Source organism: Xyrauchen texanus, chromosome 1 (assembly GCF_025860055.1).
Source record: "Xyrauchen texanus isolate HMW12.3.18 chromosome 1, RBS_HiC_50CHRs, whole genome shotgun sequence".
Classification (NCBI taxonomy): Eukaryota; Metazoa; Chordata; class Actinopteri; order Cypriniformes; family Catostomidae; genus Xyrauchen; species Xyrauchen texanus.
Genome location: NC_068276.1, coordinates 26,792,622 through 26,817,649, shown reverse-complemented (window position 1 = coordinate 26,817,649; position 25,028 = coordinate 26,792,622). Strand labels below are relative to the sequence as shown.

At 37.7% G+C, this 25,028-nt stretch overlaps 2 protein-coding genes across 2 annotated transcripts; both read right to left on the bottom strand.

The window, feature by feature from the left end:
* Positions 1 to 9,102: 9,102 nt before the first annotated feature.
* Positions 9,103 to 14,865, bottom strand: LOC127644082 (F-box only protein 22-like). The gene is made up of 7 exons (XM_052127103.1): positions 14,706 to 14,865; positions 13,914 to 14,046; positions 13,550 to 13,634; positions 13,361 to 13,459; positions 13,047 to 13,199; positions 12,680 to 12,845; positions 9,103 to 10,669 (listed from the first exon to the last, which is right to left on the bottom strand). The coding sequence occupies exons 1-7, from the start codon at positions 14,834 to 14,836 to the stop codon at positions 10,276 to 10,278; spliced, it is 1,161 nt and encodes a 386-aa protein (XP_051983063.1). The 5' UTR covers positions 14,837 to 14,865; the 3' UTR covers positions 9,103 to 10,275.
* Positions 14,866 to 16,338: 1,473 nt separating this feature from the next.
* Positions 16,339 to 22,501, bottom strand: LOC127644092 (tropomyosin alpha-1 chain). Its single transcript, XM_052127112.1, has 10 exons — positions 22,260 to 22,501; positions 21,466 to 21,591; positions 18,600 to 18,733; positions 18,357 to 18,474; positions 18,108 to 18,178; positions 17,709 to 17,784; positions 17,515 to 17,577; positions 17,361 to 17,430; positions 16,997 to 17,075; positions 16,339 to 16,655 (listed from the first exon to the last, which is right to left on the bottom strand). Exons 1-10 carry the CDS (start codon positions 22,371 to 22,373, stop codon positions 16,652 to 16,654), a joined length of 855 nt encoding a protein of 284 aa, XP_051983072.1. The 5' UTR covers positions 22,374 to 22,501; the 3' UTR covers positions 16,339 to 16,651.
* Between the last annotated feature and the right edge of the window lie 2,527 nt (positions 22,502 to 25,028).

The window sequence follows — 25,028 nt, the reverse complement described above, 5'->3', positions numbered from 1 at the left end:
GTTTAAAAGCTACCATCTACAGTGGTGGGCAAAAACATTGGCACCCTTGGTAAATATGAGCAAAGAAGTCTGCATTGTTTATCCTATTGATCTTTCATTCAAACAATTCACAAAAATCTATTCTTCAATTGAAAACAATTGAAACAGGGGACATATCTCATAATTAAATAAATATTTTTCTCCAAAACACATTGGCCCCAATTATAAGAAATAAATAATTCTTATAAATCTTAGACTAGACTAGTTGACAGTTTTACATATTTAGGAAAGGTGATTGACAACAAACTGTGTTTTAAATCAAATATCGATGATGCTGTTAGTAAAAAGTTTCAACAACAACTGTTTTTCTTGAGGAAATTGAAATCTTTTAGTGTGTGTTCAACCATGATGACTATCTTTTAAGAGTTTTATTGAATCTGTTTTATCTTTTTGTATTGTTGCCTGGTATGGAACCCTCACTTTGTCAAACAAAAATAGACTGAATAGCCTTGTAAACGTGCCATGCAAACTCACCGGGGGAATCAAGCCCAACTCACAGAAATCCTGACCATCTTTTTCAAACTGAGTTTGAATTATTGCCATCAAGATGTCTTTTTAGAGTGCCGGTATGCAGGACCAATAGATTTAATGCCTCTTGCGTGCCAGAGCACATAGGGCTGTTGAACTCTAGTTGATTAAAGCTACACTGTGTAACCTCTAGTGGCTGAAGCATAGAACTACAAGTTACTTGTGGAGGAACACTGTTTTGGTCATTATACCAATCGGGCTTTGGCTCTGCTCTTCTGCATGAATGAATCTGATGGTTTGATGAGTACCGGTGTAACCATGGTCACAGGCGATCAATTTATCAGAGCAAAAGTCACTAACGTCAACAAAACTCGCCCCCTCCTCTCAAAAAATTGTATAAATAAATAACGAAATGAAGAAAAAGACTGATATCCAAAAGCATGTCTTATGAGCAGGAATGTAGTGGATATTTCACTGTTGTTTTGACTAATTGAAAACAATTTTTTCTAAATAAATAACGTTACAAAAGTTAGGCTAATTGACTAATGACTAATTTCCCCTTGAGGGACAATAAAGTTGAATATAAAATAATAATACAGTTCCATTTGTTAACATTAGTTAACAATATTATTTAACACGAACAAACAACGAACAATACTTTTACAGCATTATTACGCTTTTATTAGACCAGCTGAACAGCTTGACGATCAAAAGGACACTTCCAGAAAATGACATCACAGAGTTTAGCTGCATTTTGGTGCTGATGTGTGAATAAAATAAAAAACTCTGTCACATATGTGAATAGCATATGTGGTACATTTACCAGAATAGACAATCTGGCATTTTGATTGCAATTTTACAGGTGTCACATGTGAAAGTATCTATAGTGTGACATCATTATTGTTATTATGAAAATGTATGGATCGCTTTATACCATAACATTTGCCTATTGTTATTACAGTATGCATTTGAGTAGTTTCAAATCTGAAGATTGATTTTAACCTCAGGAAATGTAGACCTATCTTTCTGAATACGCTGCACAGCTCCTGGTCCAAGCAATTGTCATATCAAGACTGGACTACTCCAATGCTCTGTTGGTTGGCCTACCAGCTGGCATGATTAAACTTCTGTAGAAATTCTGGAATGCAGCAGCGTGTCCAGTCTTCAATCAACCAAAAGGGCTCTTGTCACACCTTTCTTGGTCTCACTCCACTAACAACCTGTAGCTGCCCACATCAACAGAGGACAACATTAAATATAAATGATAAATGTGTACTAAATACTGTATTAAGAAATAAAACTGGAACAGTGATAAACAGCAGCATGTAACTAAATAGTTTGCTTCAAATAAGATGACGGAGACTTCTGGCAAAATCCATTTATGGCACATTGGCTCAGTTGAAGTAGTGGGTCAGTGTGCTGCAAATTAATCCCAATCTTGTATTCAATGCATTGATAATTGTAGTGTGTTTATAGCTATGGTTAGGAATTAATTAAGCTTAGTTAGGATTCCAGCTGTTTAATGAGGTGATGTGTGTAGCAAGTGTGCAGTGCAGAGTGCTCATGTTTTCACACCTGGGTGAGTGGTGTGCGTACATCTCTTTGTGGCCATTTCTGGTTCAGGTACCCATGGGACTAGTGAGCAGACAGGCGGTGTGTGAGCATGGCTATTTTATCCTCGCTTGCTCTGTTTTTGCAGAATTATGGGGCCAGAAGATGAACAGATGATCACTGCCCTCTTCACTGCCTTACAGCCATTAGACTGCACAGCAAGCAACAAGATCTCTAGGAAAACTGACCAACCAGGAGCACACTGCCAGGCCACTTGTCCTCCTCCTCACTCAGATATACATATATTTTTAAACCAGGGTGGGGGAAGTCAGCAGAGTTTATGCAGGAGAAAGTTGCCAAAGCTGTTTGCCTGTAGCTGGGGACTATAGGCCTGGTGGGAAGAAGAACAGCTCTCACTCTGGATTATACATCCTGGCTTTTAACGGCATGTTCATGAATTGATGCCGTGCTCCTAAGGGGCTTCAGCAGGAGCATTAAATGGCACTGAAATATTCATATGTAAGTGCATTTAGCTGAGAGCAGCTGATGGGCACCTCCCAGGAGAGGGCACAGGGAAGTGCTGCTGGGCTCTGATCCATGCTGATCCACCCACAGACCCTTGTGCCCCGTGAATGGGTGAGGGGTGTGTCTGCAACAATAGAAATGGCTGGGTTGGAGCTCTCTAAGAATCCACGATCATCAAGAAGGCATGATCATTCAAGGTCACTCTTTTTTTTAAATTATTTGCATTATAATTGTGACACAGTTATCTTCAGAGGGTTTATTGTGGGTGTCAAACAAATGATCTACTGATCAACTGACCTACTCTACCCTACTTAAAATGGAACACTGCATAAAAAAAATATTCATACATGAATACTTTTATACATAACATTTAGCTGCTTAAAGAAGTGGTATTTTTCCACTTTAATGTAACTGGCATATAGAAGCCATGCAGAATTTGGCTTGTGTGAAAGATAGTGAGTTTAAACAAATGACAATGTTTTTTTTTGTTTGTTTGTTTTATAATCCCCTTTTCTCCCAATTTGGAATGCCCAATTCCCACCACTTAGTAGGTCCTCGTGGTGACACAGTTACACACCTCAATCCAGGTGGCGAAAGACAAGTCTCAGTTGCCTCCGCTTCTGAGACCGCCAATCAGCGCATTTATCACGTGGTTGATCAAGGATGACAACGCGGAGACGCCGCATATGGAGGCTCATGCTAATCTCTTCGACCACACACACAAATTACCATGTACCCCATTGAGAGCGAGAACAACTAATTGTATCCACGATGAGGTTACCCCATGTGACTCTACCCTCCATAGCAACAGGGCTAATTTGGTTGCTTAGGATACCTGGCTGGAGTCACTCAGCATGCCCTGGATTTGAACGCGTGACTCCCGGGGTGGTAGTCAGGGTCAATACTCGCTGAGCTACCCAGGACTCAACAAATGCCAATGTTAACAAAATTCAAATTATAAGATATAATAGATTTAGCATCAGAATGTATCACTTCATATTGAAATTAATAATTAGCAAAGACAAATTTATATATAGGGGAGACTCAGGCTAGTCACCAGTGAATATTTCTCTGTAGGTTCATTTTTGAAAGTATGTTTCTGTTCATTCATGTGCATTTCTTTATCACATACCTTGGCTACAAAAAATATATGAAAATGTCCACCATTAATGCCCAGGAGAACAGGTAAAGTTAATTGAAAACAAGAGTGGCATGCTGTTCAACTTTTTTTTTTTTTTTGGGGGGTAGTTAACACAATGGATTTGCCATTAAAGCCTATTATTGGCTTTTCAGTAACAGTAAATCAAATATAAAACATCATAACATTTATAGGAAAGGAGGCCTTCAATATATATATATAAATCAACTGTATACATTTCAAATGTGACAGCTTACACCAACCTCACATTTCTGAAAAGTGTCCTTGCCCTGAGAACACTGTTTAGTTAAAAACCTACCTTATATAGTAGTCCCTTGCCAGAATGTCCACTAGTGTTTTATTGTGGTTACTTGTAGCAGAAATATGATACTGAAATTCTAGTTTGGTGCACAGAATTCACAAAATTATGTAAAATTATATAATTTATGACTATTTTAACTAGGTGTTTCATTGTTAGAGACCACAAAACCTTAAGAGATAAAGCCCTTGTTAAAACTAGCTCCACCTGATACAAACAAGAAAGAGTAGCAGTGTAGCCAATTTTTACAATTATGTTTCCGAAAAGACTATTAGTTAAAAGTTACAAGTCCCAATTAGTATATAAAATTGTGGACAGAATTTAGATTCCTAAAGATGCTATTCAACTTCACAGTAATGTGATCAAACATAAAACAGTCTAGTAATCCCCCAGTGTCCTACACTGTCTCTATTCAGCTGGTTTCATAGTCCAGTGTGGCTGAATCCAGCTTTGCTAGTCTCCCAGTTCTGCTTTATTTGACTGACCCACTTCTTGAACAGAAAGTAGAGGATAAAATCCTGCTGCACCCAGCGGAAAACTTTTATGTAAATGTGAAATGTAAAAACTCCTCTGTAGCCATGGTAACAGTCTCTGGAGTAGATGTCTTTAATCAAGCAATTTCACTTCGCTGGGATACAATGCACTTAAGAAGAATGTTTTAAAAAGAAACCTGAGAAGCTTTTTAAAATATGATGTATAATTTATTTGCATTTTTCTTCTAGCTCAGATCTCTTTGAGAGACTGTTTGGGATTTGATTGGATGTGTTGGCCATTTGACGATACTCAGTGCTGTGCTACAATAAACAATACAACAACATTCTTGTCTGGGTAACATTGATTTAGCTATAAATTGACTTTCAATTCTATAGAGAATTCAGCAAATTGATCGACTACTAAGTTGTAATTCAAAATTGCTTTGTAAACGCTTTCTTATTATTTATCTCTTCAAACACCATATCGTATTTTTGGTTTTCATTTGGGGAATTTCAAGTGTGTCTTTATAGTATATCTGTTAACACAGTCATTATCTTATCCTATTGTCTGGAAACACTGCTGATAAGAACACTTATAATGACAATTAAATATCACAAAGAGATCTAGATGACAGCAGATCATTTTAAGGTGTGGTTTATTAAACTTTATTTTAAAATACGTAATGTAAATTACTTTTGAAAGTGATCATGCAAGGTTAATGTGATTACTATCACAGTTCAAGTGTGCTGGATTAAAAGTCTAAATTATTGAGCTCTGTGCCTAATGGTGAGAGCAGGAGCACTCAACTGCTTCTGGTTGTAATGTCAAATATTCACCTTCAATCCTTTCATTGTTACCCCAAATTGTGTCTTCCTCCATCAGTGTCAGTTTTAGGGCCAGTTTTCACTTAAGCACTCCATCAAAGAAGAGACCTGATATCATATGAAAATATATGAAGTGTTACTTTAATACAATTACATTAGACATTTATTTTAAACCAATTCACCTGAAATCACATTTTAGGGTTACAATCCTGAGAAGTTTTCATATATTGTAGTTAAAAGTTGTATTTACCTACTTGCCTTCTTTTCAATTGTAATCCAATTTTAAAGTAATCAACAGTTAAGCAGTAAAACAAGCACTGACAGAGATATTGGCATGGTTGCTCCTACTGAAATCAAGTCTCCTTCACTGCTTAAAAAGGCACTCAGATTCAGACAGATAGAAATGACAAATACAATGCAGATAACGGAGTTCATAATTGTACAGTGTTTATAGTTCCATATGGCTACTATATAACTTTCCCTTCTCAAGAGAAACTTGAAACATGAGTTGTGAGCTTAAATGCCTGTGGTTTTATTAAAGCTTTGTTTGCAGTGTTCATACTGGTGTGGTTCTACAGTAGATGTGGTTTATTTACACTTTGCGAGGTCCAAAAGCACTGGGCCTGCTATGAAAAGTTTGGCCAGGAACCACAAGCATGTGAATGACCCAGGGACAGAGTTAGTCAGACAAAACATGTAGACTCCCTCCCTTGTGAATTCTCAACTGTCCATTATTCCACCCAGTGGTAATGTAGCTCTGTTGAATTATTGAGGCCTCGGATTCATCGGTTTGAAGAATTGAATTCCGTGTGCTTAAGTGTGTGGGTTTCCTTGCATATAGGTTTGATGGCTATTTTTCAACTAATCTAATATTCAAATCGGCAGTGTCACTACTTAACACAGTGGGTTTTTTTTGTTGTTTTTATTATTATTTATTGAGGTTGTATCAAAAAAATGTTCCTCATCATCGCATTCCTAATCGCATTTGTATACAAGTGCCATTTTAACTGTTTTTCTTTGATAGACATAGTCAGAGATAGGGAGACAGAAATTCAAGGGGTGAGAGAGAGGGAACAGAGATGACCCAGGATGGATTCAAACTCAAAATATGTTGGAGCACTCGCACACCAATCCAACTTCTTTAGTTTAGCCTTAATGAGAACACAGTCACACAGTTATATTATTATGTGTACAATGTCATCATTAATAATTACAACTGACTTTTCTAAACAGGCATTTGGTTTGTCTTGGGAGCAAATATAGTATCCGTTCTAATTTACCGGCTCTTTGCACAATTAGCAACAGTGTGTCAAATTAGTACGGCTGACTTGCTTTAAATTAACAACCTTGTTTTAATATTTGAATACATTTAATTCACAACAAAATTGCTTTGAATCAGTAATAGCTAATTAGCGTGATGCTCATTAAAGAACATTCAGAGCAAGTGGAGTGTTATGCTTACAGTATGTTGTGACAGTTCCTTGTGTGATAATAGAGCAGATTTTTTTACCATTAAAGTGGATGTGCTACCACATATCAAAATGTACAAAATATCCCAAAATGTATATCAAACACCAATGGCATCATTAAAAGCACAATTTTATTAAGAACTGTTATGTAATCTAATATGTAAAAAAACCTTATATATATATATATATATATTTTATTTCAATTTTCTATCTAGCACAATTTTCATAATCACATTTTACAACACTTTAAATAGAGTGGGATAAAACCTGTATATTTTACTTTCTATTTCTACTTACATTTGTTTATAATGCTTTTTTTTTGTTGTTGTTGTTGGTTTATTATTGTGGCACAGATATGGAGTATTATGTATACTTTCCTTTTCTTGGACAAGGACAAAAAAGCTCTAACTGATCAATTTTAAAGACATGTTAAGAAACACTGAGTTTTTATCCTCATTAATTGCATTAAAGGAAAGTTCACCCAAAAATGAAAATTCTCATGTTTTACTCACCCACCTGGCATCTTAGATATGTATGACTTTCTGTCCTCTGCAGAACAAAAGTTATGATTTTTAGAAGAATAGTTCTGTGGGTCCTCACAATGCAAATGAATGGGTGCCAAAAATGTTAAGCTCCAAAATCCACAAAAAGGCAGCATAAAAGTAATCAATATAACTCCAGTGGTTAAATCCATGTGTTTGAATATGATATGATAGGTGTGGGTGACAAACAGATTCATAATGAAGTCATTTTTTATCATAAATTCTCCTCACTGCCCAGTAGGGGGCAATATGCACAAAGAATGTGAATCACCAAAAACAGAACAAGGAGAAAGTGAAAGTAAAGTGGAGATTGACTGAGCAGGGAGAATTTATTGTAAAATGTATATTGATCTGTTTCTCACACTATCAAATCGCTTCAGGAGGACATGGATTTAACTACTAGAGTATCCTGGAGTACTGCCAATCCCCTATTGTGGATTTTGGACCTTCAAACATTTGGCACCCATTCACTTGCATTGTATGGACCTACAGAGCTGAAATATTCTTCTAAAAATCTTCATTTGTGTTCTGCAGAAGAAAGAAAGTCATAAACATCTGGGATGGCATGAGGGTGAGAAAATTATGAGAGAATTTTCATTTTTGGGTGAACTGTTCCTCTAATATTGTTTTAACAATACAACCCCCCCCCCCCCAAATGAATTAAGGTTCTTGTAAAATACTATGTAATATTTATACATACATAGCACTTTTTAAGGAAATGAAATTATACAAATTATACATACTTATATATAGTGTATTTAAGTAATTATGGCTCACCATTTGTACCTTTAAGAAATGTTCCTCAAAATTCATGTTTTTTTCCTCTCTATATACACCTGACTAAATGCACACTTCAAATGTCTAACTCTGAGTAAAGCGGCCCACCCACTGTGTGTGACCTACAAAACATTGCGCTTTATGACAATGGTCCCAAAGCTCAGGTCTGTCTGTCTTGTTTCTGAGCCTGCTCTCAACAGGGAAAGAGCCTTAAAGTGAGGCTGAATGTCTTTACTCGAAGAGCCCCGAGGTGACAATGTACAGCTTTAAAAACACCTGCACCCTAACAGATCCACGCTCTCAAGTGCAGATCGAAATGCCATGTACCTCCAAAATGCCACATTTGTTCCTGACAACCAGATTTATCACAATCCCATAGGGGCCTTGTTGTGTGGCAAAGTGTGTGGCCTGTGACCAGAAAAATGGTTATGGGATAAACAGATGTTTTTACTCTTTTTGTGGTAAAGGGACTTAAAAACAACCCTCTCTTTACCTATAAAAGGCTTTCACCTGCTGGGGCAGTGTAGTCAAAGGACTGGTGTGGAACCAGGGGATAAGTGCAACACTAAAGGACTTCTGTTGTGCATTAGTCCTGGGGCAATCTACTATCTGACCACTGCCGTGATTTGGACCTGCTCCAGGCTACCAAGCCACAGGAACAGCCTGTGTCTTTTGTAATGTCTTCCAAGTGTCATGTAATGTTACAATCTTCCACCCCAAATACAAACAGAAAATAGATAAAGTTGGAGCCCAGTGACAACTGTGAATATTCAACAGATCACTAGTTTGAAAAAAGTAATTGATCCATACATCAAGTCTGAAGGATTCATGGAGAAATAATTTTAACAGGGATTGCGGAATAAACCATCAACATTGACTGCAAAAGAAAAATGGTTGATGCACAAGAGGGCCATCTACTGGACAAACAAGGCAGAATGTGTAAAACTTATTGCCACACTAATTGACAGATGTTGTCATTGATTTTATTATGGACATGTGCTTTGCTCAGATCACATACATGAAAATGTACACATCATTGGCCGACAACTGTATGACTAATTTGAGCATCACATGTAGATTGAGAACTTTTTTTTAATAGAGAAGGAAAACCAACAATCTGCCATAAAACACATGACAAATAAAACCAACTCTCCATTTGACTCACAGATATGGCAGGAGAAAACAAGCTGACTATCAGTAGGCCATACAATACAACAGCACATTGAATAGAACAAAGGTTGACAAAAATAAGAGATTTGACAAATACACTGCACTTTGTAAACCAATGTTTACAACGTTCAAACCAATACTTCACAAAGGAGCCAGTAGACACTATGAGATTTCATTAATCTCTGTGAAATATAGCAAGCGCAGAGAAGCTGAATAATTTAATGAAATTGTCAACTAGCAACATAAGTTCATGAACCAGAATGAAGGCATATCCTGTTGGAATTAAAGGAGCAGAACAAATAAACCGTTTTGGTTTTAGTCATCAATAGAAACATCCATTTAAGAATGGTCTTGATGTATTTAGCATAGTTAGGGCAAATATTTTCTCACTTCTGTCCTTTATTACACTCACCTGGTTATTTACAACAGGTTATAATATCCATTACTGCATATATAGTTATGCGCTGATATGGATAAGGGTTCCTTACTCTACTACTGAAACCTTTTCAGGGCCAACTCACCTTCCATTCTTGCAATTTCCTTCAGTGGTTAATAGCACTTGTTATTGAATACAAGCAGTGGGTATGCAATCAGTCTGGAGTACATTTAAAAAAAAAAAAAACAGAAATGATGGTACTGGAATTCCACTAGTACCAAGGTTGATGAATGGATGATTCAATTGCCATCCATCATAGTTAGCTTTAAAACAAATTATTCCAAAACTGATATTCAACACTTCCCGTGTTCATGACAGGTGCTACTCAATGGCAGTCTTGTGAATTTGGTGTCGAAAAACTGCAAAGTGTCCCTCTGACATCCTGAATTAAGAATATTCAGGGCAAAGAACCTTGGAGAATTAGATCGGTTGACAAACAGACCTGATCGGGGATGCAGCAAAAGTTTGACCTGAAACACCAAGTTAACTAGGATTGATTGGTCCCTTGCCATGCTTCAATGCATGTGCATGTTTGAGTGCAATTTAGCCAAAATGCACCAGACTCATGACTGTAGTAAAAGAGTGTTGTAGTCCATCAGTATCAGTCTCACTAAGTGTGTAGTTCTCTTTGACTATGCGGTCACAGCCTATCTCTCCATTTCCAAAGAATCCTAAAAGTGGAACGTTGGAGAAGATCTTCCGAAAGGCGTCAGCCTCCACGTTATGCTGGTTATTATAGCTGTTGTGGCCACGCCCCACACAGGCAAACATGAAGCCAATGGTGTTTCTCTCAGGGATATTGGCAGCCTTCAGCCGCTGGATAGTGGCCTCTGCTGCTTTGGGGCTACTTACATCCTGCTCCACCAATACTGAGGCACCCTGGATCCTGGAGCCATTAAAGGTCAGTCCCACTGCCCCAAAAGAGCCTGAAGAACAGCTGCAAACAACATGCAGAGAGAACACAGATCAACTTCACTGATGGTGATTATATTTGCTGTAATGTCAGAAACAATAATAGATACTGTGAGGAAATGAGAGGATATTAAATAAAATAAACTTTAATGTGCGACACAGACAATGTTCAAATTGCAAACTAAGCAAATAGTGTAAATGCAAAACTGATAGAAGAGGAAAATGTCTTCAAAGACTGCATATGCACATTTGTCCATCAAATGTTGTTTTTCCAATAGTTTTTGCCATGAAAGCATGCACTAGAGATTGATGGACATTTTTGAGCATATGGACCAGAATATGATGTCACACGGAGAGCTTCTGGTTTTAGTAAATAACACTTCAAAAATAACAAAAAATATTCTGTTAATTTTAAAATTTACAGTTTAGTTTACTCACTTTCCAGAAACAATAAAAACACAAAGCTTTGAAGTATGCATCCTTTGAATTGAGTCAAGAGGTCAGTGTGTAACATTTCGATTTTCTATTGGTCACGAGTCCTCTCATCATGTAGATTCGCAGTTCAGAGTTAACCAAACTTGAACTTTGGTACGCAGTGTCCTACAATTGTTTTTTTTTGTTGCATGAGCTTGTGTTTCAGCTCTCAGGAACATATAGATGCGTTTGAATGAGAGTGAATAGAGCACCCCTTCATGCAGCAGCTGCATTTTTTTAGATGCTGTGTCAAGTTACAAACTTCAGCTTTTAAAAACATGTCTCAAAATACACGCATTCTGTTCCATGCGCTGCATCTATCTTGTTTGAATGCAAGAACATGTTTCGTCTGAATGGCCACTAAATCGTGTTAACAGGACAAGCAGATGCAACACAATAGCCACATTTACATGCAACAAAATAATCAGTTTATAAAATGCATTATTACGGGTATATATTACGGGTATATTAAGGGTATGTGGGCTCACGCTGAATATTCTGCAGCACACATTTGTTCTTTAATGGCTTTAATTAAGGATGCACTGCTCTGATACTGACATTTTTAAACAGATTGGGTATCGGCAGACAAGCCCTATCCAAATATGATACTGTGTGTTAGTCATGTTCGTTACTGTCAAGCACAAAAAATGACATAAAAGAACCAGTAAAACACAATTAAAGTAGTTCATATAACTTGTGCATTTTATTCAAAGCCACTTGAAGATGTGCGATAGCTCTATGAATCACAAAAGGCTCTGCTTTATAATGTATAAAATTCACATGCAGCTCCAGCGCATTATTGAATGGTGCTGCTTTTTAGCCTTCATAGCTCAACAATTTAGCGCTACTCACGAACAACATCTCAGATGTAGATAATCAATAGTTTGGTTCACTTGTATGCATTTAGAATGGCACCGGAGGTGCATTTTTACCAGAATTTAAATAAGCAAATTAAACTACTGTGAACTTGGCTACAAACAGGTAGATACAGGACTTCCTGGAGAGTTCAGAATGTCAGAATAAAAGCGTGAGGGTTAAAATTTAAGGTGTCACAGAGAGACTAACAGACATATGAGCTCAGGGTTTATAGAACAGATGATTGAAAAATTGTGAGTAAATCCAGTTGAGCAGAGTGGCAAACAGCAGGTGAGTAATATCCAGACAGGGTATAGACACGATGAACAGATAACTCACAACAGTCTAATGATACATGCAGGCAATAATGAAGACACAGGTATGTTTGGCATAGTAGAAAGGTCTGGAGTCTCAGAGATGCTATCGATGAGAACAGACAAAGAGTGAATGCAGGTGCGTGTAATCAGAACTCAGGGGAGAGAGAGCGCTGTGATGGCAGTGAGAGAGAGAGAGAGAGAGAGAGAAAGTTTAGGGTAGATTCAGATTTAATTTATTCAGACTGACATAAATTAGTGCAAGTAAACATAGCTAATGAGACAAGAATAGAGGGAAAGGGAAGTAGTATGACTCTACCATCATAAACACTCCTAGAAACAAACTCATTTCCAATCTAAAATCTAATTTACCATGAATTTGCTTCACTTACCAGATAAAGTCATAGGAAAAGACCCTTTCCACTTGTCCTCCAACAATAAGTACATTACTTTGGGAAAGGGGTTCCAGTAGCTTGTTAAGAAAGCGTCCACCTCCAGGATTATAGGTCTCATAGTTGAACAACATCACCACCTTTAAATCTGGGTTGTTAATCAACCCTGAGAATCAAATACAGAGTATATTGAAATGACTTGCCATAAAATTACTCTAACTGCAGTGAAAAGAATGCCCCACTGATAAAAGAGTATAACTGTTTAAACATAGCAACATACAAAAGTTGACACATTTCCCCCTTTTCTATTTTTTACTTTAATCATGTTCTCTCTGACTTGTATGAGTAATACATCCAAACAGCTCACCTGCTTCCTCCATTGCAGTTTCACTGAGGCTCTTTTTGCAGAAGTGGAAAGGCCGGATGCTGACCCCATCCATTGCAGGGAAAAGCAGGCTGAAGCCAGCTTCCCCCTGCTCATACTCCTGTGGGGGGTTGCTAGGCAAACCACTGGGGGTCACTACAGTAAGCAGTATAAACAAGAATCGTTTATGCATACAGTCAGCATTTAATTTAATGTCATAGACTGAATCATAACTCACACCGCACTGACATTAGCATTAAACAAAGCAGTGGTAGAACACAATTCTACTCTAGGAAATGAGTGCGAATGAGTCTTACCCACAATTCCTGGTGCGACAACGGCTACTATGTCACAGCTGCTAGGCAGTAAGCATCTCAGCTTCTCGACAGGGTTTAACTCCACCTCACACTTCCTGGCTGCAGCAAGGGATGATAGAAGACAACAGGTCAATCTCCTAAACCTGATCAGCTGGTTTTGTTACAAGTACCAAACTGCAAGTACTTTACCCTTTTTGTGTCTGTAACTAAAAGGCCCATTGAAGTTTTCCCCATCTATCATTAAGAGAGCTGTCTGGGGTAGCAGGTAGATATTCTGCAGGTGCATGTTCAGACACAAGACAAACATTCAAACAAGTTGAATAATGGAAACAGATGATGAAGAGAAGACAAAATATATTATGCTTGCTAATTCCACAGTTTATTTACAGTCTGATTTAACTAAATAAAAGCCACATGTGGACCAATATGTGTGTATTACAGTACAATCCATGCTGGTATCCATAAATATGTTTGACAGCCTGAACCTCAAATGATTTAAGCTTTTTGAACTTTTCTTTAATATGAAAAAGAAGCAAAGGTCAAGTCATCAGACCTCCAAGTCTTCTGCCATAGTCCTGAGCAGAACATGCTCCTGATATATAGATGAGCCAGTGGCTGAGAGCCAGGTCAGTCTCTGCTGGGTCCTCAGGACTCGGCGTGCACAGTTCCTCCATAGCCTGCAAACACTAAGAAACAAACACTGATATTGAGGTACTCATTAATGAACCACGGCAGCAGTGCAGCAAATGTTTTGTTCATAAAAAGGATATAAAGCATTTAGACGGTGTGGCTTTTCATAGACAAAATGTTTGCTTGTCAGCTATAAAATAACACTAAACTAGAATTGATCAGGTGAGAGAAACCCCAAAAGGATCCACCGACTTATAAAACTACAGTTTAATCAGCCACTATGATTGATGATATGATTGAGTGAAGATTGCCATTCAACGTCATGACAACAGTAACTGATAATTACCTGATTAACATCATTAACAATCGTTATTAATGAAACCAAAGACTTTGATAGAAGTTTGAGCGTCTTTGCACTCCTTATTACTTCACTATATTAAATTATCCATCTAACAGCAATAATTTTACATCCAAATATCCAATTATTTTGACAGGTGAACAGAGAAAGTGTCTCCTAGTTAATATAGTTTGGGACAGCAAACCAAAGCCAATCAATATTAAAACACAATTAAACGAAACTAATCACTCAATAATATAAACCTACGTAGCCACAAGTCTAAAGGATTATATAACTGAATTTATATAATACGATTAACCTGTAATGAACTGAATGGTTTTCAGATTAGCTCAAAGCTAACAGATCCATCATCAATACCTTGCTATCCGAAAGAGAGTTTTAGTCGGCACAAATGTCAAAATCCTCTCTACGACTTCGGCAACATTACTCAGGATATATCCTGCTTTACTTGCAGCCCAGGAGTTTGGAGAAGCCGCGTCTCCTTCCATTTTCACATGGGTTTCTGTTCACATCTGACCCTGCACACGAAGGCGGAACCGGAAGTTCATTAAAGTCTGAAGGCGAATACTAGCCTAAAAGAAACAGCTGACTACATACATCAACTTTATTACTGTGTTTTCATAGTTAATGTCAATTTCATAGAAAAAATAAATAAATATGCAATTTTTAATTCGAAAACAAATTATTCAATATAATATTTTATATTGACCCTCACTTTGGTCAATAAAACAGCCATTTTCGTGCAAGTGAAAAAGATAACATTAGGCATTTTGAGATTAAATAATTTATTATTATTATTATTCAGGTGTATAAATAATTTGGCTGGTGTGGCCAGCTGAATTTTCTTTTTACATTTATATTTGTATACCTAAGTGCTGTGCATTACACTTGTGCATTTTACAAATTGCACATTTAAACGTGTTAAATGAGGATTTCCATATTTACAGGTGTTTTGAGTTGAGTCCAGAAATATTTACTGAATTCTAGAGGGACTGCTTTGACATAGCTGAATGTACTCCTTGCACACAGCACATCTCTATGGTATAACATATAATTTAAAGATTTGGGGGTAATCCTGTATTATGCCACTTACACCTTTGTACTGTATGTGAACTTTTCCTTGTATTTACAACACTTAGAAAGGCAGAGACCATTTACCATAAAAAAAACTGCACCACAAACAATACACGGAATGTAGAATTGAACATAATCCTAGTTTTCTCTTACAGTATTCTCCAGCCAGGTTAGGATTCATTGAATGCTAAACAGAGTTTATGTGAAACAACATTTTTCTGGAGTTGTTGATAGAGGTGGTCAGGCCAGTTGGTGAGCAGAAGAAGAAGAGAAATAATGTGGAAATTAAAGAGATGTTTGTACAGAGAGCAACTACCTAAAATAGTTTATTAAAGTTTATACTGAGATTATTCATTATTATTCTATGACAAAGTAATTCAAGTGTTCTCTTTCTCTGAACTTAAAACTTAGAATGCCATAGACCAGTATTTCCCAACCTTTTTTGGCTTATACTACCTCTACTGCCCCATCGATAAGGCTAGTACCCCATATCACCAGAGAACCTGTGTGTGTGTGTGTGTGTGTGTGTGTGTGTGTGTGTGTGTGTGTGTGTGTGTGTGTGTGTGTGTGTTCATTCCACTTTTATTGAAGTGTTTTACAAAATTACAAAAATATTTTACAATTAATTGTGTTTATTATTTAAACCACTTTACAGCCCTAATATTTTGTAGCATGTAAGAATTTATATTTTTATTTAAGTATCTGTTTTATAGGTTTAACAAAGCAAATGCAAAATCGTGTCTCCCTTTACCACCTGAAATCTGCCGATTATGAAGTACCACCTGGGGCATGCATACCCCTGGTTGGGAATTACTGCCACCGAATCTTAGTGTTTCAAACTGTAGATATTTGTTTTAAAAAACAACTTTGACTGAAAATCATGATCAAGTGTACATATAAAAGGAGAGAAGCAACGTGAGGTGATGAGTGGAGCTTTTTTAGATTTTATTCAAGCTTCTCGACAATAAATTAAGGACATATGAAATCAAAAGAGTTAAGACATACTAAAGAGAGAACGGAGTGGGGAGATTACAGGGATGGGAGGAGGTTTTATTTTACAGAAAGCAACACATTTCTGTACAAGTGACGGGACCGTAGAGCTGAGTGCTCCATCCCCACTGAGAACGGTGATGGAGAAAAGCAGCAACAGTGAGAGAAATAGAAACACAGTGGACCAGAAGGAGATGCCGCTCAGATGTGCCCAGATCCAGAGACGAGATGTAAACATTTTAACTGTGCAGGGGGAAAAAGGAAAAAATTTGTTGAAAAAAAGTGACAGATGGTGATGGAAAACAACAAAAGACTTGCAACAGAAAAAAAAAAAGGCATACAACAGCTTAAAAATAATCATGATAGACAGCGTGGTTTTGTATGATTATGTGTGATCTGATCAGGCTCTAAAATATGTCAAAAATCCTTAATCTTAAGTAAATTGCAACAAACCTGGAAATTAGATTACGTATATTAGCAGACAATGAAACTAGAAATGCTATAGAACGAGTTTGTGTTCGAATCAAAAGCATGTGTGCGCACACTCTCACACACAAACACAAGCAACAGGTGGTGATAGTTACATGGAGGTCATGTCGTTGAGAGCATGGTCCAGCTCCTCGCTGATGGCTTTGTACTTGAGTTTCTGGGCATACAACTCATCTACAGTAGCCAATTAATAGCCAGAACAGTGCAGGGACGATATGGGGGAGGAGTGTTGTGGTGGGGAAAAATGGAAAATAAAGGAAAAAAGTAAGGAAATATGGGAGAGAAAGCAATGCAAATGAGGATTAGAGAGAGAGAGAGAGAGAGAGAGAGAGAGAGAGAGAGAGAGAGAGAGAGAGAGAAAAGAATAACAAAACTAAAAAAACTAAACAAATGAAATGAAGTGACATTAACCAGTGTCTAATACCAGCATGAAATACAGTGAGGTACAAATTGACATACCCTCCAGATCATCAATGGTCTTCTCAAGCTTGGCGACTGATCTCTCAGCAAACTCAGCACGAGTCTCAGCCTGGAACATAGGGACATGTCAATCCCTCTCACATCTATGCACACACACAGAAAATACACACAAACGGCAACTGCGTGAACTCACCTCTTTCAGTTTGTCAGTCAGGACCTTGATCTCCTCTTCATACTTGTCCTCCTTCTGGGAGTACTGTTTATGGGAAAGATAAGAGAGAGGATTAAAGGACTGTCTATTTACAGCAGACAAGATTATGAATATAACATACACACACTCTTTTTAACAATATAACTTTCAGCCACTCACACACAACATTAGCTTACCTTCTCAGCCTGGGCCTCCAGAGACTTCATGTTGTTGGTCACAGTTTTCAACTCCTCTTCCAGCTCAGAGCACTTACTGAAGTGGGAGAGAGTGACAGAGAAATTGAAACACTGACAAGACAGATGATAAAAGGCTGTCAGGATCCAAGTGTTTAAATAAAATAACAGTAACAGTAAAGGCAAAAACAAACTTCACATTTGTAAGCAGTAAATAGCCTAAACATTTATACACAGCCAAGTGTGATCAACATCAGTACATATGTATTGTTTGTGCACTGGAAGCCAAAGACAAATTCCTTATATGTGTAAGCATACTTGGCAATAAAGCTCATTCTGATTCTGATATATTTATAAATGTAATAGCACACAAAGAAATGACATGGATTTGATGATTCTTACCCCTCATTCAGCTCAGCACGCTCCTCTGTACGCTCCAGCTCAGCCTCAACAATCACCAGCTTACGGGCCACCTGTGTACCATCACGGGAAGGTAAATGGTTAGTGTGTGGTTGTCTGTGTGTGTGTGTGTGTGTGTGTGTGTGTGTGTGTGTGTGTGTGTGTGTGTGTGTGTGTGTGTGCAAGCCTGATAGCAGAAGACATTACGAATAAAAGAGAGAGAGAGAGAGAGAGAGAGAGAGAGAAACTGACCTCCTCATACTTGCGGTCAGCCTCCTCAGCAATATGCTTGGCTTCTTTCAACTGGATCTCCTGCAGCTCCATCTTCTCCTCATCCTTCAGTGCCCTGTTCTCAATGACCTTCATGCCTCTGAGAAGGGGAGGTAGAGAGAAAGTGTTTTAAAGTGTGTTTTAGTTTTCAGCACTCTACATTATTGACCTGTGTTAGTAAGTGGAACCAATGGTTAGACCATACAGTGAGTTTTCCATTCCCACCTCTCGCTTTCATCAGCAGCCTTCTCAGCCTCCTCCAGCTTCTGCAGAGCAGTGGCCAGACGCTCCTGAGCACGATCCAACTCCTCCTCAACCAGCTGGATACGTCTGTTCAGGGAAGCCACCTCACCCTCAGCCTGTGCACAGAGAACCAGCAGTGAGCTCACAAAACAGTCATCAACACTCAGACATATTCCCTGATAGCACAGGTGTACCACCCAGATGTCTATTTGATTTGTGTGTTTACATCTGGAAGACGTCTATGAGGCATTTAGTCTCGGATGTCAATAAGACATTCAGCAGATGTCTTTGAGACATTTATGATTTAGAATGATGTTAACTGGATTGTGATGCTTTCCAGATAAAACGCTCTAGAGCAGAATTTTCGTGTGCTTTCTGGGTTGGGTCAATTTTTGCCAAATAAATGGCGAAAGGTTGGCCCATTGACCTGGATTCGCCATACATTAAGGTCAGCATAGTACCTCGTTCTGCTATATTCTGTTACACTCTGTATTTTTTATTTTTTTATTTTTTTATTTTTGTTTTTTTGTTTTTTTGGCATGGACTACTTTTAGTTGATGTTGAACTTTCTCGCGCCACTAAAACCACTGAAAACCTTATTTACACACTTTTTTTCTCGATTTCTTCACCTATTCCTCCTCTTGATACGTTATCCTGCTAATGCTTTAATATATATATATATATATATATATATATATATATATATATATATATATATATATATATATATATATATATATACATTCTCCTAAATTCACAGATGGTCTGGCCGCGCGCTCAGTCTCCAGTTCCTCACGCAGTCTCAATATTCTGCTCTCATCATCTTCTGCTTGCTTTTGCAGTGATTTTATTTTCTTTCTCACGGCCTCAAGATACGCATTACCAGCCATCTCGAATATACTGTCCGTTTGGATGGGTATTTTCACCCGACAACGGGGTGTAACGGCGCCCCGTTGAGGCAAAGCGTTAACCGATTCCAGCCTGTGACTGCTGGTAATGCTTTACCAAACACCGAAAGTCAATCGCTTATATGCACGGTATTATTATTATTACTTATCGGTATTATTATTATTACTTATCGGTATTATTATTATCTCGAAAACGACCTCATAAATTGCATGAGAAATCGCCGTTTCCAATGTCATCCCTAGAATTAATACTGCCAAAATTCGTATTTCAAATAATCATCATCTCAAATCTTAACTTTTGGTGGCAATTAATTGGCTTTGCAAAACGGCAATGCTTTTCGATTGATATTTCAGAATTTGCTGATCTTATTCGTTTGACTTTTGAGCCCTTGCACTTTTGTGCAGTCATTTGCACCGTTAAAGATGCAACCTTTTTATTCTGTGGGACTGTGTGAGTTTGATTGTCTAGTGGTCCATCTAGTGGTGTATGACAGCAGTACTGGTGGATTCAGGGAGGTCAAACCTCTGGGATCCTCTTCTAAACCAGTGTTATTGTGTAGCAGTTTCAGACTTGATAAGCTTTTTTTATATTATTATTATTATTATTATTATTATTATTATTATTATTATTTAGGAGATACCTTATTTTTATAAAATGGGCATGAAATGTATTTAAAAAAATATCCCGTAGCTTATATGATACCAGTTAAGCTCATTTGACAGCATTTGTGGCATGATGTTGATTACTACAAAACAATTATTTCGATTTGTCCCCCTTTTTCTTTAAAAAAAATACAATAAAAAAGATTAAGCAAAAATTTGGACTGCAATGAGGCACTTACAATGGAAGTGGATGGGGTCAATCCGTAAAAGCTAAAATACTAATTTTTTTCAAGAATATAGCCACAAGACGCAAACAATATGCATTTTAACATGATTTGAATGTGATAAAATCGCTAACTAATTTTTTCTATGTAAAGATAATTAAAATTTTAGAACTTTGTTGCCATGATGACATTAGGCTACACTGTAAACCCTCAAATGACCGTAAATAATATGATATAAACAACTTTACAGCTCAAATGATACACAGGTTTTAACAGAAGAATTATTCTTGTGCTTTTATAAAATTACAAGCTTCACATTTCTGCCTTTGAAACCTTAAAAAAGGCCCCATTCACTTCCATTGTAAGTGTCTCACTGTAACATCTAATTTGGTCTTTTTTTTTTTTTTTTTTTTTTTTAAGAAAACGGTGGACGAATTGAATTATTATTATTTATTTTTTTATTTTTTTTTTGGTAATCAATATTATTCCACAAATGCTGGCGATTGAGATGAACTTGTATTCAACCTGGAATATCCCTTTAATTTATATTATAAGAATGGGCCTTTATTAATTTACAATTTTAGAGCAATTCACAAATATGGCTTGTAAATTATCTGTAACATGTATCGGTTTCGTTTGGAGGATGACTGCTTAAGAAGTCCTGGTGGTCTTAAATATCCAGCAAGTTTGAGGTGAAATTCTACACGGACCCCTTTTGAGACACTTGTAGTTGGGAACAGACGAACCCCTAGACGCAACCCTTCCCTTATAAAGCGCAATGCTAAATTTAACCCACCCTTAAACTCCTCTACTATAGCCTACTGTACATATGGCAGGCTGTTTTTCCAACTGTGTCTTGGTATTCGTTCACCATGTGGTGTTACTACAAACAATAACTGTATTTTTATCATTCCAGTAGGGTTCTCTGTGGTTTCTGATAAAATGTAAGGTTTCAATAACAATTTTTACTGAGTTTAGGTTGTAAAGACTTTTGTAAATAAGGAATCTGCTTGTAAAAATGAAATTTGCGGGTAGCCTGTACAATAAGGCAGGGGTGGGCACGCGCTTCGTCACATCGATATGGGGGCCCTAATGCGAATTGCATGTGCTTACATCGGTAGCTTTCTTCTCAGCCAGCTCAAGTTTTTCCTGAGCATCCTTCAGGGCCTCGGAGTATTTGTCCAACTCATCCTCAGTTGCCTTCAGCTTCTTCTGCAAGGCGACCAGGTCATCCTCGAGCTGCAGGAGGAGCACGTGCGTCAATAAATGAACAGCTGTCAAAATGAGCTCACATGCGTCTATGTTATCTGAATAAATTGCATTACACATAGCAAAATATATAGTCCATAGGCTATAATAACAGATACATGTCATCTGAATAAGTTCTCCACAGGAACTGGCCGCACTCAATATAATAATAATAAGATTTGCGCAATTCAATCTCATAAAAACAAATCCAGAAAATTTGAATGAGTAGGCCTAAACTTTAACCAAATAAAAACATTTAGCCTAATATATTAATTTAATTTGTAAAAAAAAAAAAAAAAAAAACACTATTTTCATGGTATATGGTTCCAGAAATGATATGCGGAAAACTTTACAATTGGAAAAATTATTTTATATATATATATATATATATATATATATATATATATATATATATATATATATCCATCCATCGTCAACCGCTTATCCTGTGTACAGGGTCGCGGGGGCTGGAGCCTATCCCAGCTATATATATATATATATATATATATATATATATATATATATATATATATATATATATATAAATAATAATATAAAAAATTACTGCATAAAGCAGCTTAGTCAAAAACCAACACGGTGTTAGAGGCACACCTAGGTGCCCCATCCCCCTATCCCAGAGTGCCCGTGTCATGTCCGACCTGTTTGCTTCTGTCCTCTGCTCCCTTCTTATCGGCCTCAGCCTGCTCTGCTCTGTCCAAGGCATTCTCCTTGTCGAGCTTGAGCATCTGCATCTTCTTCTTAATGGCATCCATGACTGCGTTAGTGTACGGGTGGTCGCACCAAACACTGGACTGAGAGAGGCGAAGAGCGTCTGTGCCGAACCGAACGCTGAGCTGGAGTGCGAGCTCGTCTCGCTGTAGCCTGTCAAATATGTGCTTCACAGGAGTCTGACAAGTTCCGCAAGACACCCAATACTTTTTTGGGAGCGGCCCCTAGAAGTTCCCCCCGCCTCGCATCTTTTTTTAAGGATCTAGAAGACGATTCGCTGCCCTTAGACATTTGACAGTCGATATGGCTATATACGGGATCTGAGGGCCAAGACGTCTGGCAGCATGTTCCTATTTCTAACTCCCTGAACCTGAGGATAAAACGAGGGAAGAGGAGCAAAAGTGTTCAGAAAGCATTTGCCCCATTGTCCAGTTCTAAAAGCAGTACACAGGAGAGATAATTGCAGACTTAATCTTTAAATATGTGAACTAAAATGTAAACATGGAGGTGTTTTTATAAAGCGACCAAAGAACCGTATGTCATAGCAGGGCTGAAGCTAATGAGTTGAAAGTTGGTAACAATTCTAGGGGCCCACAGGTCAAAGGGGCGTCCACAACAACTCTTGTGAAAGTGATTATCTTCAGGAAAGGTGTTATTATCCCTTGGTCAGCAATTAAGTGGTCCTGTAACAGAGAGAGGGCATGTCAACGAGTCCCTCCGGCACTGTTCATAATCTGAAGAGCTTTAGATATGGTGGCTGTTGAACAGTCATCCCTCAGCACGCTCGCTGAGTTTGTGCAGGGCGTCCATTCATTGCCAAGCACTGCGTTGTCTCTAATCAGCCGTATGACCCACAAATCTCTTGGAATCACAATGATGCAGCTGTCAGCCATGCCGCTAAGCTAGAGATAAGACCTAGAGCAGCTCCATGTAATGCCACTGTCCTGGCTTTTCTATGCCATAAATGTTCACATATACAACAGACATGTAGTATTGCTTACATTGCCTATGGTTATTTATAGTTCCTAACCTCTTGCAAAGAGAGCTCATGAAGTTTTATATATTTTACAAGCTGGCTATTCCGTATGATTTCGTATGATTTTGTTTGTATGCATTCGTACGATTTCATCACGTGCAAATGCCCGGATGTGTAATGTGGAAGCAATTGTGAGTTCCACGCGAGGTATCAAGGACATGCTTATTAATATTATGCCCCTTATCTAAACCTAACTGATCAGTAGAGAGTGTAAGCTGTTGTGTCTGACAGAAGCAAGCAATTGTCACGTATTATATGAAAAAGATGTCCAGCGACGTCATTGGCTGGTGTACGATGTCATATTAATTAGCCAAATTTAGAAAAGTCATACCAATCCTTGTGATTTCGCTGTGAGAGTGCGTTGGCTGAAGTGTCACCAGGTGTCATGGACTCTGCCCAGTGGCTGAACAGATTTAGATGTTTTCAATAAGCACATCATAAGTTAAAGACTCATTACAGAATTGAGGTGTTGAGGCCCTCACCATTTTCCTTATACTCTCACATTCCCACTGCCTCCATGAACATTCTCAAGGAGGTTATTTTTACCCTTGCCTTCCTGAAGGAAGCACCTGCCACAGTCTCTTCTTAGCTGTTGCAAAATTTACTTTACAACACACATGACTGATCTTCAGCTCTGGGATAGTCTTGGTTAATTTTGTTCACCATTCGGTACCTTTTAACATTCAGATGCAATCCAGACAAGAGGTCATCGGTTCTTAGAGCTGAAGGTTTTTAGGATCTAGGATTTTAACAAAACTGGTCACACTTTACATTACAGCGTTCATGTCTCTGTGTGTTTATATAAGTACTGAAAAATCCTACATAAACAAATTTTGTATGGAGCATGCTTGTAAGTGCACATATGTATATTATTAGAGTAATTTATCACACTGTAATGTAAAGTGTTACAAAATGACTTTTCTTTGCTTACATGTCCTTACATTTTTCCATGTTTGTAGATTTGCTGAAAGAATGCCATGTACTTTTTATTAAATCAGTTTAGATTTACAGTGACATTGCACATCAATAAACATTACTGTACATGCGCCAGTTTAGCTATTACAGCTCATTTTCAACTGTAGTCCCTGGGAATGAATTCAACACAGATTGAATTTCTTTCTATTAGAATTTCTATTTGATCCTTACGTAGAGGATGAATTACTCAGGGCCACTCACTTTCAATCTGAAAGATCAGACTTACAAGTTAGAGCCAGAGACTTACAAGCATACACACAAAGCTTCCTCTAGGTGAAAACCTTTCAACAATGCACTTTCACCTGGCACCTCACCCTGTTAAATGCCTTTGCTTAACCCTCAAATCCTCTGGATGCTACAGAGATTTAACTTGAAATATTTGAACATCTCAGTATTGTGCTGACTATCTTGTCGGCAATCAAGGACCCTCATACAAAATATTGGCAAAGGGAGGGTGAATGTAGTTGTCATGTGGTAGACATGAGGGATAGCCTATTGATTTAGCTCATGAATAGGTTAATTGGTATAATTTAATATGAATTGAAGTCATATAATCTGAAATATTATAAAGAGTTGGACTTAATTAACTGATGGTTTCTAGATAAAATCAGTACTGATGAAATCGTCATTCAAATATAGGTAGTTACTGAATTTGTGCATGTTTTGATGGTTGTCATCAATCAAATTT